Raw genomic sequence first — 12,982 nt, 5'->3', positions numbered from 1 at the left:
AAGGGCAAAACTACTTTTTCTAAAGATATTCACAAATAATCCCCCCACTCAAACAATAATAACTAATGAGACAAGAAGTATAAAAGAGAAAATAAGGTGATGTTATCTTTGTGTTTTATTTTTGAGTTTTGAGTTTTGAATTCATTTTGCGTTTTGTGTTTTAAGTGTTTGTTTTGAGATTTCTGAAAATACATTCTCTTTGTCATTTTGAGAAAGTATTTCTCAAAATTGAAAATTAAAAACGCATTTATTTTCAAATTTTAAAAAAAATTATTTTATTCACAAAATATTGTCTACTTAACCCAATTTTTATTTATTTTATTTGTGTGTAGTGTGTATCTACTTGTTATTGATAATGTCTAAGAATCTATCTTAATAATAATAAACTACTTCAACATTTAATGGCTATTTAAATTAAAAGAAAAATAAAATTAATTATTATTATTATTTAAAAAATTAAAACAAATATAAAGATGATAAAGTATATTTTTGTAACACTGTATTTTTAATTTTTAAATAATTTTAAAAAACATTGAATGAGGCGATGATGCTAGAGGCGATGATGCAATCGCAACTGCTTCATCTGCTCTATCTCTTAAACCTAAAGAGAAAGAGCAGAAGATGAAGAGAAGAGGAGGCGGCAGATCTGGCTGGAGAAAGCCATGAATCTGGGCCAATCTGAGTTGCTGGAAGAGACGATGGTTGGAGGACGAATAACAGCTATGGCTGAGGACGAACGGTAGCGGTGGCTAAGGGCAAACGGCGACCGTGGCTAGAGGGCGAACGACAGCCGTCGGAGAGGGTCGATCTGAGGTGATGGTGGCTAGAAGAAAACGAACGGCGGCGATCCGAAAAGCTAATCTTGGTCGACGATGGTGTTTCACAAAGGAGAAAGAGAAGAGTGAAGATAATACAGAAGAGAGAGAGAAGAGAATACATAAGGGCAGAGGGAGGCGTTTTCTATGTTTTGGGTTTGGCACCGTGGTTTTGGCTGAAAACGGCCAAAACGTATTTTTGGCGTTTTCGATTTTGTGTGTAAAGTTTTTTGGTGTTTCGAAAAATGCATTTTTGAAAATGAGTAAGTAAACGCGTTTTGAGTGTTTTGAAAAACTAAAAACAGAAAACGGTCCGAAAACGACAAAGAGAACAGACCCTAAGCTTCTCAAATACTACAAACAAAAATGTTACATATAAACCCACGTGCCCTTAGCCCGCCCCCCCCCCCCCCCCAAAAAAAAAAAAAAAAAAAAAAAAAACATGTGATTTGGTTCACAAACCAGAAAATCCCATGAATTGGTTTACGCATGCTTGCAAATCCAGCAAAGCCATCCAAAAGTTTATGTTCAAACATACAAAACCAAAGATATATAACATAACATCCACATGGAACTTAAACAACTACAGTAGAGTAAGTGATGGATGAATCTTTTAAGTCTACATACATACAATAGAGTTAGTGAACTAATTAAGGGTTATTTTCAGCCACAAGAAGTAAGACAGAGAGAAATGAAACTAATGCACAATAGAAACATACACAAAACAGGACAAAAATTGACCTCATTCTTGCACTTGCAGGCAGCCACTGCAAACAGCTGTCATTTTGAACTTCCATTGGAGACGAGACAATGGAGTGTGGAGATTGTTTATAACGCTAGGGCTAGCAAATGGCAGGGCACCATTCGCTGCTACCCAGAAATGAGGTCGGGAAAAGAGCAGGATAGCGATCGCACCTTGGTAGTTGTAGGCACTAGAAAACTACCACACCCTGCTGGCTGCTAGAGAAAGAATCAATGAAACCAATAGATACCAAGCAAAGAATGAATGAGAGATCCATAGGAGGGGATTCAAGTCACTATTAAGACAAACGCCATGAACAAAATTATATGCAAGGGGAGAGTAATGCTGGCAGATATCAACTTGAAAAGTGTGTTTCTTGACGAGCTGCTCACACTCAGCTGCCCGGTGCTGACGAACTCATCCATTCCAGTAGTTGTGGAGACATTCACAGGCAATGAACCTGAAAACGCAAACACAAATTAAAAAATGACTGGTGTTGCAGCTGAGAGTTCATCCTTAAAAAGGGAGTGATTTGATGGACTTACAATCATAATCAGCCCACCCAAGCCGTTTCCGAGCCAAGTCATAAACAAAGATCTTATTTTTAAGAACAAGATCTGCACAACGAATTGAAGCAACTTTGTTAAGTCTCAATGTAACAGGAAAGCGAGGCAGCTTAATAATCTGAATGCTTTCATAACTAATAAATTTTGAGATAAAATTGGTAAAAATTAAATCACAAATTACATGCTTGTCACAACCCAATCTTACTTCAATAGTCTAGCACGGTGTTTTGAAAAGTGCTAAGTGCAGAAGATCTATGGTGCTTGATGCAAAGCGAAGAGCATGCTTAAGTGAAGTTAAGCGCATATAAATAAAATAAAGAGTATAAACTTTTATAAGTATAAAAAATATAAACTACTAAAAAAATAATCACACTTTCGGGTGATGTCCTGTGGTGTTGCAAGACCTTGTTCCTCTAAGAGGCATGTTAATGGTAGTTTGAATGCTTTACATGAAGGAGGTAAGGCTCCACAAGTAACTTACCGCGTCATCGAGAATAGGCCTGACTTGCCCCCAAGCAAAAGCAACCTACAACAGCTAGCTATTTCAAAACCCACACCACCTATAACCTATGGAGTCCCCAGTTTGGACAGACAACACTTCCAAGTTGGAGGGAGCAGGTAAGAATTCTGTTCGATGGCATTGATCTCCAGGAGAGGCTCAAGAAAGCAAAGGTGAATAGCTCACAAGCCATGCTGTGAGTCTGGCTCACAGTTTTCTCAGGCAAGTTATCATCAGTCTAGTGGTGCCACATGGCAGGGTAAGGTGTCACTTTATGTAGTTGTCATGCCAGATAGGGATACTGATAAGTGATGTCACAAATCTACTAAAAGAATCAACTTGTATTCTAACAAGCTCACGTGCTTTGTTATTTCTACAGTATTAACAATCATGGAATGTGCACAGAAAATAAATATTTGTACAAAAAAGTTTAGGAATATTATATGAATTCACATCCAGCCACACTCACAAGTGAAAGAAAGAAAGAAAGAAGGAACTAATTATGGAACAATTTCACTGAAAATCAACAATCCTATATGAGCAGCAGTAACTAGTTGCAATCCAGATCCAATTTGACAAAATTTTCAGTGGCATTTAGAACAGCTCATCAATTGTCATCCATTTGCTCATATGGCAAATCTTTTAAGGCAGAAATAACTTTGCAATTGTATGGAGTGAATAAAAACCTGCTAAATACAAAGATGAGGCAGTGGATGGGTGAAGCAAATTGTCATATGCTTATACCACTCCAACATATTTGTCCATTGATTTATATATATATAGTCCTCGAACCCACCTCCTAAAATAGTTACCCCCAGATCCTGAACTTTCTGAAAGCCAATGCACCATGTTACAGCACCATCCTGTCATAATGAATTGTCTGGTAGTAAATTAAATATCAAGCTTGGTACATTTAACCATTATTCCAAAAGAGGGAAAAAAAACTAGTCATGTCCATTTCAGAGGATGTGGAGAAAAGTGATGAAGATGAAGTGATATTTGAGAACTCACAATAAAACCAAAATCAACAAGGTAGTCCTCTGGTCTTAAAACCATGGGTGCACCACCAGCAAAGTTTAAAGAAACTAGAGGAAATACCTCAGTTACACTGCACACAAAACAAATATGGACCCTTCAGGTGTCTAAACAATCATTCAGTAATAATTATTCTTGTTAAAGTCATTCCAAAAAATGATCTGATAAATCATCTGAAGGATGAACCTGGAGGTCACTTGATAACACTGGTGTCCTTTTGAACTGACGGGTGTTGCAGATTGTGAAACAGCTGCAGTGATCTGCATGGTCAAGTAAGTTCCAGACTAGTTTGGCAATCAATATTAAATGTCTTGGTACTTCCAAACATAAAATTTGCAACCCATCACTTTTTTTAAAGCTTTTTTTATCCACTAGTTTATCTCACAGCCAATACAATCATTTCATCCAATGCTTGCTAAGAGCCATTTCAATGTTGAAGCTGATGACATCAATAAAAAATGGATGATGAGACTTGCATTGCTTTTAATGATACTCTTGCAGAAACAACCACCATGCCAACTGCTTGGCACTCATGGGAATAATAGCTAGATGAGGAAGCAGAAGTAAATAAGTACTAGATAAGTACTAGATGAGGAGCAATTTTTTAGTTATTAGTGTTTTTATTTTATTTTTATTCATTTAATTATGCTTGTATTTAAGTTATTAGGTTTTAAATACTTTTTTATTTAAGTAGTCATATGACTAGCATGTGACTGTTAAAAAAACAGATAGATTTCCTTCAATTAGATGGATTCCTTGTGATCAAGGACTGGGATTCCTATGTGAACAAGGATTAGTAACCTACTATAAATAGTCTTTTAAGAGATTTTGTAGGCAGCCATTTTATTCTATTTCAACTTTGGGAATTTCTTAAACCTTATTTTAAGATCTTTGTTCCAAAATTGATCTTACATTGTTTTCGCCCAATTTTTTTACTGTTTTTGTTGATACTTCCTCCCATACTGCATCAACGCCCCCCCCCCCCCGGCGGGGCCTACGCTGGATGCAAAAAAAAAAATCCCCAAAGTACCTTGGATGAAAGGTGCAGTAAATTGGATCTTCATAATTTGGTTCAATTTCATAGCATATGCCACTGGTTTCCCTTAATTCTGTCCCGTCTATATAAATATAGGTTAAAAGAAAAACAAAGAGAAGAAAAGGAGAAAAACAAACTTACAGCACTGACAAAAGGATCATAAGCATCTTCCACCAGGTATGCCAAAGTTGTTCCAGAATCAACAATGGTTCCTTGGTTAATTGATGTTGTGAATGCGGCTGGATCAATAGGCAATAATTGCCCATTGACAGCAATGCTTTGCAGGTACAAGTTATAATGAGGCCTAAAAGTTTTTTGGGGAAAAAGAAAATTAAACATCCAGTAAAATGTTAATTCGTCTATTTCACTTATCCGCGGACACTGAAATGGAAAAATATTCACATTTCTTAACATGCTCATTTTTGTTTTGTAGGTTAAAGTTGAGTTTACAAGGTGCCACATAGAATTGCATGCATACCATTTGAGTTTATTGCATAGTTAAATGGTAAACTGAATGGATAAATTTCCAACTACACATTTCAAACATACATCTTATATACCCTCAGCCAGGTGTTTGGTACTTGATGTAAGTACCCCAAATGTTTGGATGGGATCCATTTACAACATCATATGACAAAGTAAGATGTTTAGGAACTAAATCTAGGTCAAGGTGGTGAACACAGTTAAAAGAAAGCCAATAAGCATGCCTAGAATTAAAAAAAAAAAATGCAGGAAAGAGAATAAATGAAAATCACATTATGTAAACTCTATAAGCACTGCATAGAATAGATAGAAAAATAACCGTAAATTTTAAAAGAATTTTGCAGTTGTCATCTAAACCAAGCATGGGACAGTTTTAATAATGAGTACTGAATGTCTGCAAGACATCTTCACTAACCCAACCATGACCTGCACGTGTATGTTATAAATTAGATTAACCAACTTGTCCTATTGGAATTGCATTGCTAAGGTCTGCAAGAGGTATAAACTGAACCAAGAAGCATTGTATACTTAAATGAAACAGGTAATTGAATTAGAAAATAAATGTTACATGCATAAGCTACATTTCAAGTATATCAAAATGTTAGTGTATGGGATTTTCTGATTGCCCACTGCCATATTAAGATAATATCCGTAATCGAAAAACTAGCATTAAAGAAGACGGTTCTCCATAGTGAAATTGTGAAAACAAGAATACTTACTGTGATGGCACAAGAGGACTGTAGACCATGCCTGGATTCTGAATCTCACCAAGAACTAGTTTGCCACCACCTTTGCCCTCTCCTTTCAAGCAGTGGGAGAACACCTTGGGGGTAATTCTCCTTGACGCCAACTGTGATATGACAGACAGATCCTGTTGTCCAAACCCAAAAATCCCATCAATTGCTTTATCTGTCTTAGTTAAGTCCCCAGACAGAAAGGTGCTACACCTGCTTACAAATTCCAGCACAGCCATCCAAAAGTTTATGTTCCGACATACAAAACCAAAGATAATATCCATATTGAACTTTAAAAAACACAGTAGAAAAGTGATGAATAATTGTTTAGATCTAAATACATCTGCTGACATTTTGTGGACATATCGCAGATAAAGGATATTCTACTAAGTTCATTACTTCCTTGATCCTTCTTTATCCAATTAACATTAATAATCTTACTTCTCATTCAGGTTTAAAATTTAAAATCTCAATCCTCTTTCTGCAATCAGCATAAAAATGTAGAATATACTAAGAGAACAAATATCAGTAACAACTTAATTCCTTTTCATTGGGGGATTGGCAAACTCATGGTGAGCAATCATATTTGTTTACTTCTTTTTCACAAATTAAAAAAAAGAAGGCTTAGTTATGCTAATCATAACCATGTATAGTCATTGTTCCCCCAATTGGAGGGAGGCTATTGACCATCTGCTCTCTCCATCTGACGGGACATTCTCAATAATGCTTATTGACACACCATACCATCTAGACAAAGCCATAAAAGCTTACCCAAAGACAATTGTAGAAGAAGAGTTGGCAACCGAAGAAGTTGCCATGATTGTGTCAAAATATAGCAAATCAGATAGATAAAAGCCAGATGTTCCACTTCCATCTCCATACTGAAACGAATAACCACATTGGTTACTCTGAGAACATTCTGCAGCTGTAGTCTGAACTACAGAAGTGCATAATGGATCTGAACACGAAACTGAAGAAGCAGTCGTTGAGCTGGCAGCATCAAAGAAATTAAGCTCAATCTGTCAAGCAAAAAAAATAGCATATGTATCATTAAGTAGACATATTTACTCTAACGACTGAATAAATTGAAGGGACAAAATATATTTAGCAAACCAAATACTTACACCAAGTCCACTTGAGCGGGGGCAGTCAGCACAGGTGTTGCAGTTAACCCATAAGGTATCGCTTCCGGTGTCAATCTGCACATTGAATTCCTTTGGGGGAGAGCCCAACTTAATTTTTGTATAATAAAGGCTACAGCAAATGAAACCAGAAAATGACAACGTAGTCAAGGCAATATGAATAGATCCACAAATTTGAAGTTTGAGATAACCAAAAGAATATAAAAAATAAAACTGATACACCAAGTTGAATAATAGAGTAAACTTAAGTCAATGCCATTATATCAATATACTAATCAGGTTTCACACAGTAAAGTTTGCATCCTGAACAAAAACTAGAATGACAGGAAAATAGAAGAAATAAGAACAAGGGAAACCCATGAAATTCATGGACCCATCATAAAAAATGACGATCAAAAACAAGAAAACAGCAAAAATTCCAAATTTTAGAAAAATGAACTTTCAATTTAATAAGATTAGAGAACATCCAGCTAGGCCAAGATCATGCTACACAAACATATTAATACCTAATTCTACATCTACAGCAGTAAAATCACACATAACTGATCCATAAAACATTAAACAAACTATGAACTGCCAAAACATAGACGGAGAAGGGTTTTTGTGGCTTTTGATAGCACTACCCGAGTAGGTAGGGATCAGAGGTACCGGAGACGGCGAAATTGACAGCGCCGCCGACAACCCCTTGCAAGATTCGGGCATGCCTTGCGCGGTCCCGAGCTCGGAGCTCCTCCAGCTCCACCCTCTGGTTCGCCGGAAAAGCCCTCTCCAGCGTCAGAACGCCCGCCGAAAGCCCGCCGCAACGCCCCACCACCGTTGCAGCGGCGAAGAACCACACCACCAAAATCCCCGCCTCAGATATCGCCCGCATTATGTAACGATATATGATGAGAATCAGAGAGCCAGAATTGTGGCGATTGAGAGAACATATATATATATATATATATTTGATTAAGGGATGGTCTTGTGTCGTTTCAGACTTTGGATTTGGATTAACGATAAAGAAAGAAAGAGATTAGTGTTTAACTACTACTGAGGCGGCTGAGCTGGACTCGCACTCAGACAGACAGCACGATGAAGAAGAATCATCGGCAAGATTGCATTAAACAACCTTTTCAAATCGAGTCACCTCTGAGTTAGGCTTTGATTGTACTTTGTGGAAATGGGCAAGCCTCGTCAAAAGTGTGAGAGTGAAGCCGCAGATTGGAGGCTTCGCCGCCATTGATGCCCTTTCCTATTTCTGTATTGTTAAACCCAGTTGTTTTTACGTGTATATCCCATTCATCACAATGTTTCACGCTTTCCATCCTCCATCTCCATGCCTTTGGCTTAAACGTAAACACCATTTTTTTTTTCCCCCACATTTTATGTATTATATATATTTATATTTATTAAAAATATGAATATAAGATAAGTACGTAAATGTGACTCAGCTGGCTGTCACCACCACAGCCACCACCAACTTTTTTATCGTTTGGATGCTTTTTTTATTATTTTTATCTAAAAATAACGTAAAAATATGATGTATAATATAAATGACGTGGAAAAAATTCTACATAACAATTAAATAATACACTATATATATATATATATATTACATGATTCTTTTTCTTTTTTGGAATTACACATCATTACTGACGTCCTAAACTACCCTATTCCTAAAACTACATTGAAGAGGTAAATCGAGAAATGTGTCCGAGTGACTAGGGTGATGGTAAGTCTTTGTACCACTAATACCACTCTCAAGGTTTTTTCCAGAAAAAAATATTATGTTTTTCCCAAAAATTGAACCCACACTGAGAGTCTCTAAACAAGCTTTCAGTCTGTCCCTTTCTCACTCAATTATGCCTAGGGGGGTTACATGGCTCTTTTTCTTAGTTATAATGAGGAGAGTTTTAGTCTAAATTGTATCGAAGTGAAGATAAAGAATGAATACAATGAAAAATAAAAATAGAGAAATGTCATTTTTAAAAAAAAGTAAGAAACAAATACATGTAAATAAAAAAATAAAATTTTTAATATAAAGAAAATAATTATTTAATTTAAAAATAAACATAAATTCTATAATATATCTAAAAAAAATTAAGAATTTTGAGTTAAAGAGAAAAAAAAATCATTTATATTTGTGAATGAAAATGAGTTTTCAAATCGAAAACTTATTTTTGATATTTTTTTAATATTATGAAATAACTATGAAAAGTTTTAAAAATTATCCAAAAACATTTTTTAGTGTTTAAGGAAAAGTTTCGAAAATACTAAAACAACACTTCCAAAAAGGTTTCTGTGCATTCTAAATTTTAGTTACCTTCCAAACAGGCCTTAGGGAGTTGTGGGTGGAAGGATATGGTCCTTCTTCCCACATGTATTTCTAAATATTTTTATTTTGTTCTCTAAATATATAATTTTGTTTTTTTATCTGAATATAGGAACTTTGTTTAAAGAAATGAAATCTTTTTAATATTTACATATTTTTCCTTATTATCAAATTTTCATACTTTTTTTAAATGATTTAAAATAATATTTTTATTATTTTAGCTAATAAGATTGCTTGTGTGTTAAAAATAAAATGTAATAAATTAATATACACACAAAAATTTTAGGGGTATCATTTTGACGTTTTTAAAATATTTTTATTTTTGAAACATCAAGAAACATTTTCAGGCCACTTTTGTAATTTTAAAAAATTTTTGTGGCCATTTCATAATATTAGAAAAATATCGATCCATAGAGATAAAATTTTTTTTATCTCTGAATCAAAATTTTTAATTCTTTCTATAATTTGTTTGAATATATTATGAAATTTATATTTATTTTTAAATTAAATAACTATATTTATATTAAAAATTATATTTACAAAAAGATTCATTTTTTTTATTTACTTGTTTTCTTTATGTTTTTGTTTTTTACCTTCTTAAAAAATAACATTTTTTTATTTTCATTTCGTATTGTATTCATTTTTTATTTTTGTTTCCATGTAATCTAGGTAATAAATATATATTATTTAAAAATAAATTATATTAATTAATTGTGTATTTTTAAATAAAATAAATTTATTACATATTAATTATTATCCTTAAAAGAATTATTAGATATATACACACACATACAAGCTGAGGACTTGAAGCCGTGGAAGGTGGCTGAATTAAGAAACGAAAAGCGTGCAAGAAAGCCAAAACCAGCAACCTTAATTAAAAAATAAAATAAACAAAAATGTTACTTGTTGTCCATTAGAAGTGTGTAATCTTTTTTTTTTTTAATGACATTTGTTCATTCTTGTAATATATAGATATTATTAAAAAGAATTAATGTATAATACATCCACTTGATAATTAAAAAATATGACAATAAATCTTTGATATACTTATCGTGACGGAATATTAGCGTATGTATGAACGTGTCTATTTTTGTAAGTGACATGTTATGTAAATGACTAATTGACAGTATTTGAATAGGTTAATTGGTTCATTGTGCACACCCAACAATTAAAAAATGTAATATTTAATTTTAATGTACAAAAACATCAAGATTCTGTGTTTTAACTATTAAAAATTATTAATTTTAAGTCATTATCTTGATACACAATATAAGATATAAACAAGAGAATGAGAGAGCAATAGAATCAAGTTCAAAAAATAAGGATTATTTAAGCTATGGATAATTTGGTATTTTTTCCATCAACATAAATTTTAATCTGACATGTTTCGTTGACGTGATCTTTTTATGATGTGGCATTTTCTCTTTTTCTTTTTATGACGTGGCATTTTCTCTTTTCTATGTATATATTTTACATGGTATAAATAACTACTCTGTTTACTTATAGTCATGATAAAAACTTAAAATGATAATTTTTAATAGTTGAAATACAAAATCTTAATATTTTTGTATATTAAGGATTAAATATCATATTTTTTAATTATTGAGGGAGAACTCCAAACTAATTACTATATTCAAATACTACCAACTAATAATTTACGTGGTGTATCACTAGCAAAAACGGGTGTATTCATAAATGTGCTAATGTTAAGTCACAATAAGAATTTAAAGTAATAATTTTTAATAATTAAAACACCAACTATTGATATTTTATACATCAAATACTAATTTTTTTATTTTTTAAAGGTAGCATTTGTTAAATGAGCAAAATAAAGTTATATAAAGATAAGGTTGAAATGTTTTCCGAACCAAAAATATATAATGGTCAAGATAAGATTGTGAAGTATTTCAAGATTTTTATCAGACTATTTGTTAAATTTTTTAAAATATATAGGGGGCATATGAGTCATTTTTTCTTATCTGTGAAGTTCTAGATAAATCTATCTGGAGGGAGAGAGATAAATTTATTTAAATAATTATAGATAAAAAATCACGTGACTTCTTTTCAGTTAGTTACCAGATAAATTTAACAAATACAATGAAAAACACTTTTGTCTGAAATAATTTTTATATCCCACATTTTTCAGTTTATATATTGATTAACAAACCTTATTTAGATAGCGTTTGTTAAAATGAGTAAAATAAAATTATATTAATATAAGGTTAGAATGCTTTTCAAACTCGTATATGCAATGATTAATATAAATTTGTGAAGTATTTCAAGATTTTTATTAAATTATTTGTTAAATTTTTTAAAATATATTAAAATATATATAATTTATTCTTACTTATAAGATGAAAAATAAATTATTAAAAACCCAACTATTCCAAACCAAAACTAAATTATCAAAACTAAACCAACATGGTAGTGCACGAAACTTTCTTGCGGACCAAACTAAACCCAACATTGTGTCTGAACCTTCACAAGAATCATTTTTTTTTTCCAGTTATAAATAATTATACATATTCATATTAAACATCTTGAGAAGATTTAATTTTATATAATTTATTAAAGATAAATTTATCGTATTTTACATTATATTTTCTTAAGAGAAGTGCATAATGATGCTTAGTTTAATTAAAGTGGCTAAATAAAACTAAATTAGTTAACTGTTTAAAAATTTAATTCTCCTTATTATGCATGTATAAAATTTAAGGGTTATTGTCATTTGGACAATAATACTCGAGTTTACCTCCTCGTCACTAAAAAAGTACGATGGCAAGGCGTCTGCAAGGGAATGTCATCCCAAGGGTTATTGTCATTTGAATTATCTCAAATCACACTCCTTATTTTTGTCTCTATTATATTATAAATAATTTATTTTTTATTATTATTTTATTTCAAAAAACTATATTTACTCCAACCACGTTACATATTTCACTCTCTATTTGTATTCCTATTTCATTTATTTATTTGCCCAAATATGATAAATTAATACTCAAATCAATTCAAAAAACACAAACACAATACATTAATAGCCCAAATATGCTAAAAAACACACAAAAAAAAAAAAAAAACACAAACACATATGAAATTGGAAAACATGACTGAGACCCAACCATAATCCAATCGTCATTGTGGGCGATCGAAAACTCTATTTTCATCCAATCTTCGTTGTGACTGACCGAATTTATCTAACAACCACAATTGAAATTGGGAACCCTAATTACAAAAATCAAAAGCCTATTGTGTTTATTTGTGTTATTCGGCCTTGGGCAATGGCGACGCTTTGTCTTCTTTGGACGTGGGCGATCATGACTCTTTGTCTTATTCGATTGTGGGTGATGGCAACTCGTGAAAGGTCTTTTCTGGTCGTGTGTGATAGCGATGTCTCCGGTCGATAAAAAATTGGTTGCAACATGCTTTGACAACGATGGTGATGCCTCTCATTTGGTGGTGACTATTGTGGGAATGGATGGTGATAGACGCTGTGGACATCGGGCTAGTCGAGAGATGACGAGTGATATAGGATAGTGCGTTGAAACAAATAGCGATTGTCTCTCTTGCTAAAAATTTGACTTGGTGAGAGAAATGATAACTAGAGATAACTTTAATA

General features: G+C 32.8%; 1 protein-coding gene across 3 annotated transcripts; it reads right to left on the bottom strand.

Moving 5' to 3' along the window:
* Positions 1 to 1,336: 1,336 nt before the first annotated feature.
* On the bottom strand, positions 1,337 to 8,375 carry LOC127790134 (aspartic proteinase 36-like). Of its 3 annotated transcripts, none has more exons than XM_052319425.1 (10): positions 7,676 to 8,371; positions 7,035 to 7,164; positions 6,682 to 6,929; positions 5,896 to 6,123; positions 4,835 to 4,997; positions 3,844 to 3,917; positions 3,634 to 3,730; positions 3,419 to 3,485; positions 2,103 to 2,174; positions 1,337 to 2,017 (listed from the first exon to the last, which is right to left on the bottom strand). In XM_052319425.1, exons 1-10 carry the CDS (start codon positions 7,921 to 7,923, stop codon positions 1,845 to 1,847), a joined length of 1,500 nt encoding a protein of 499 aa, XP_052175385.1. In that variant the 5' UTR covers positions 7,924 to 8,371; the 3' UTR covers positions 1,337 to 1,844. The 3 variants fall into 3 exon arrangements, 1 of the variants encoding a protein (XP_052175385.1); XR_008020730.1 differs by having other exon boundaries at positions 1,941 to 2,017; positions 3,309 to 3,485; positions 7,676 to 8,375; XR_008020731.1 differs by having other exon boundaries at positions 1,941 to 2,017; positions 3,419 to 3,502; positions 7,676 to 8,374.
* Positions 8,376 to 12,982: the final 4,607 nt, after the last annotated feature.

This window comes from Diospyros lotus, chromosome 14 (assembly GCF_014633365.1).
Source record: "Diospyros lotus cultivar Yz01 chromosome 14, ASM1463336v1, whole genome shotgun sequence".
NCBI classification, from domain to species: domain Eukaryota; kingdom Viridiplantae; phylum Streptophyta; class Magnoliopsida; order Ericales; family Ebenaceae; genus Diospyros; species Diospyros lotus.
Note: the sequence above shows the minus strand (reverse complement) of the source record. Positions and strands in the feature narration are given on the sequence as shown.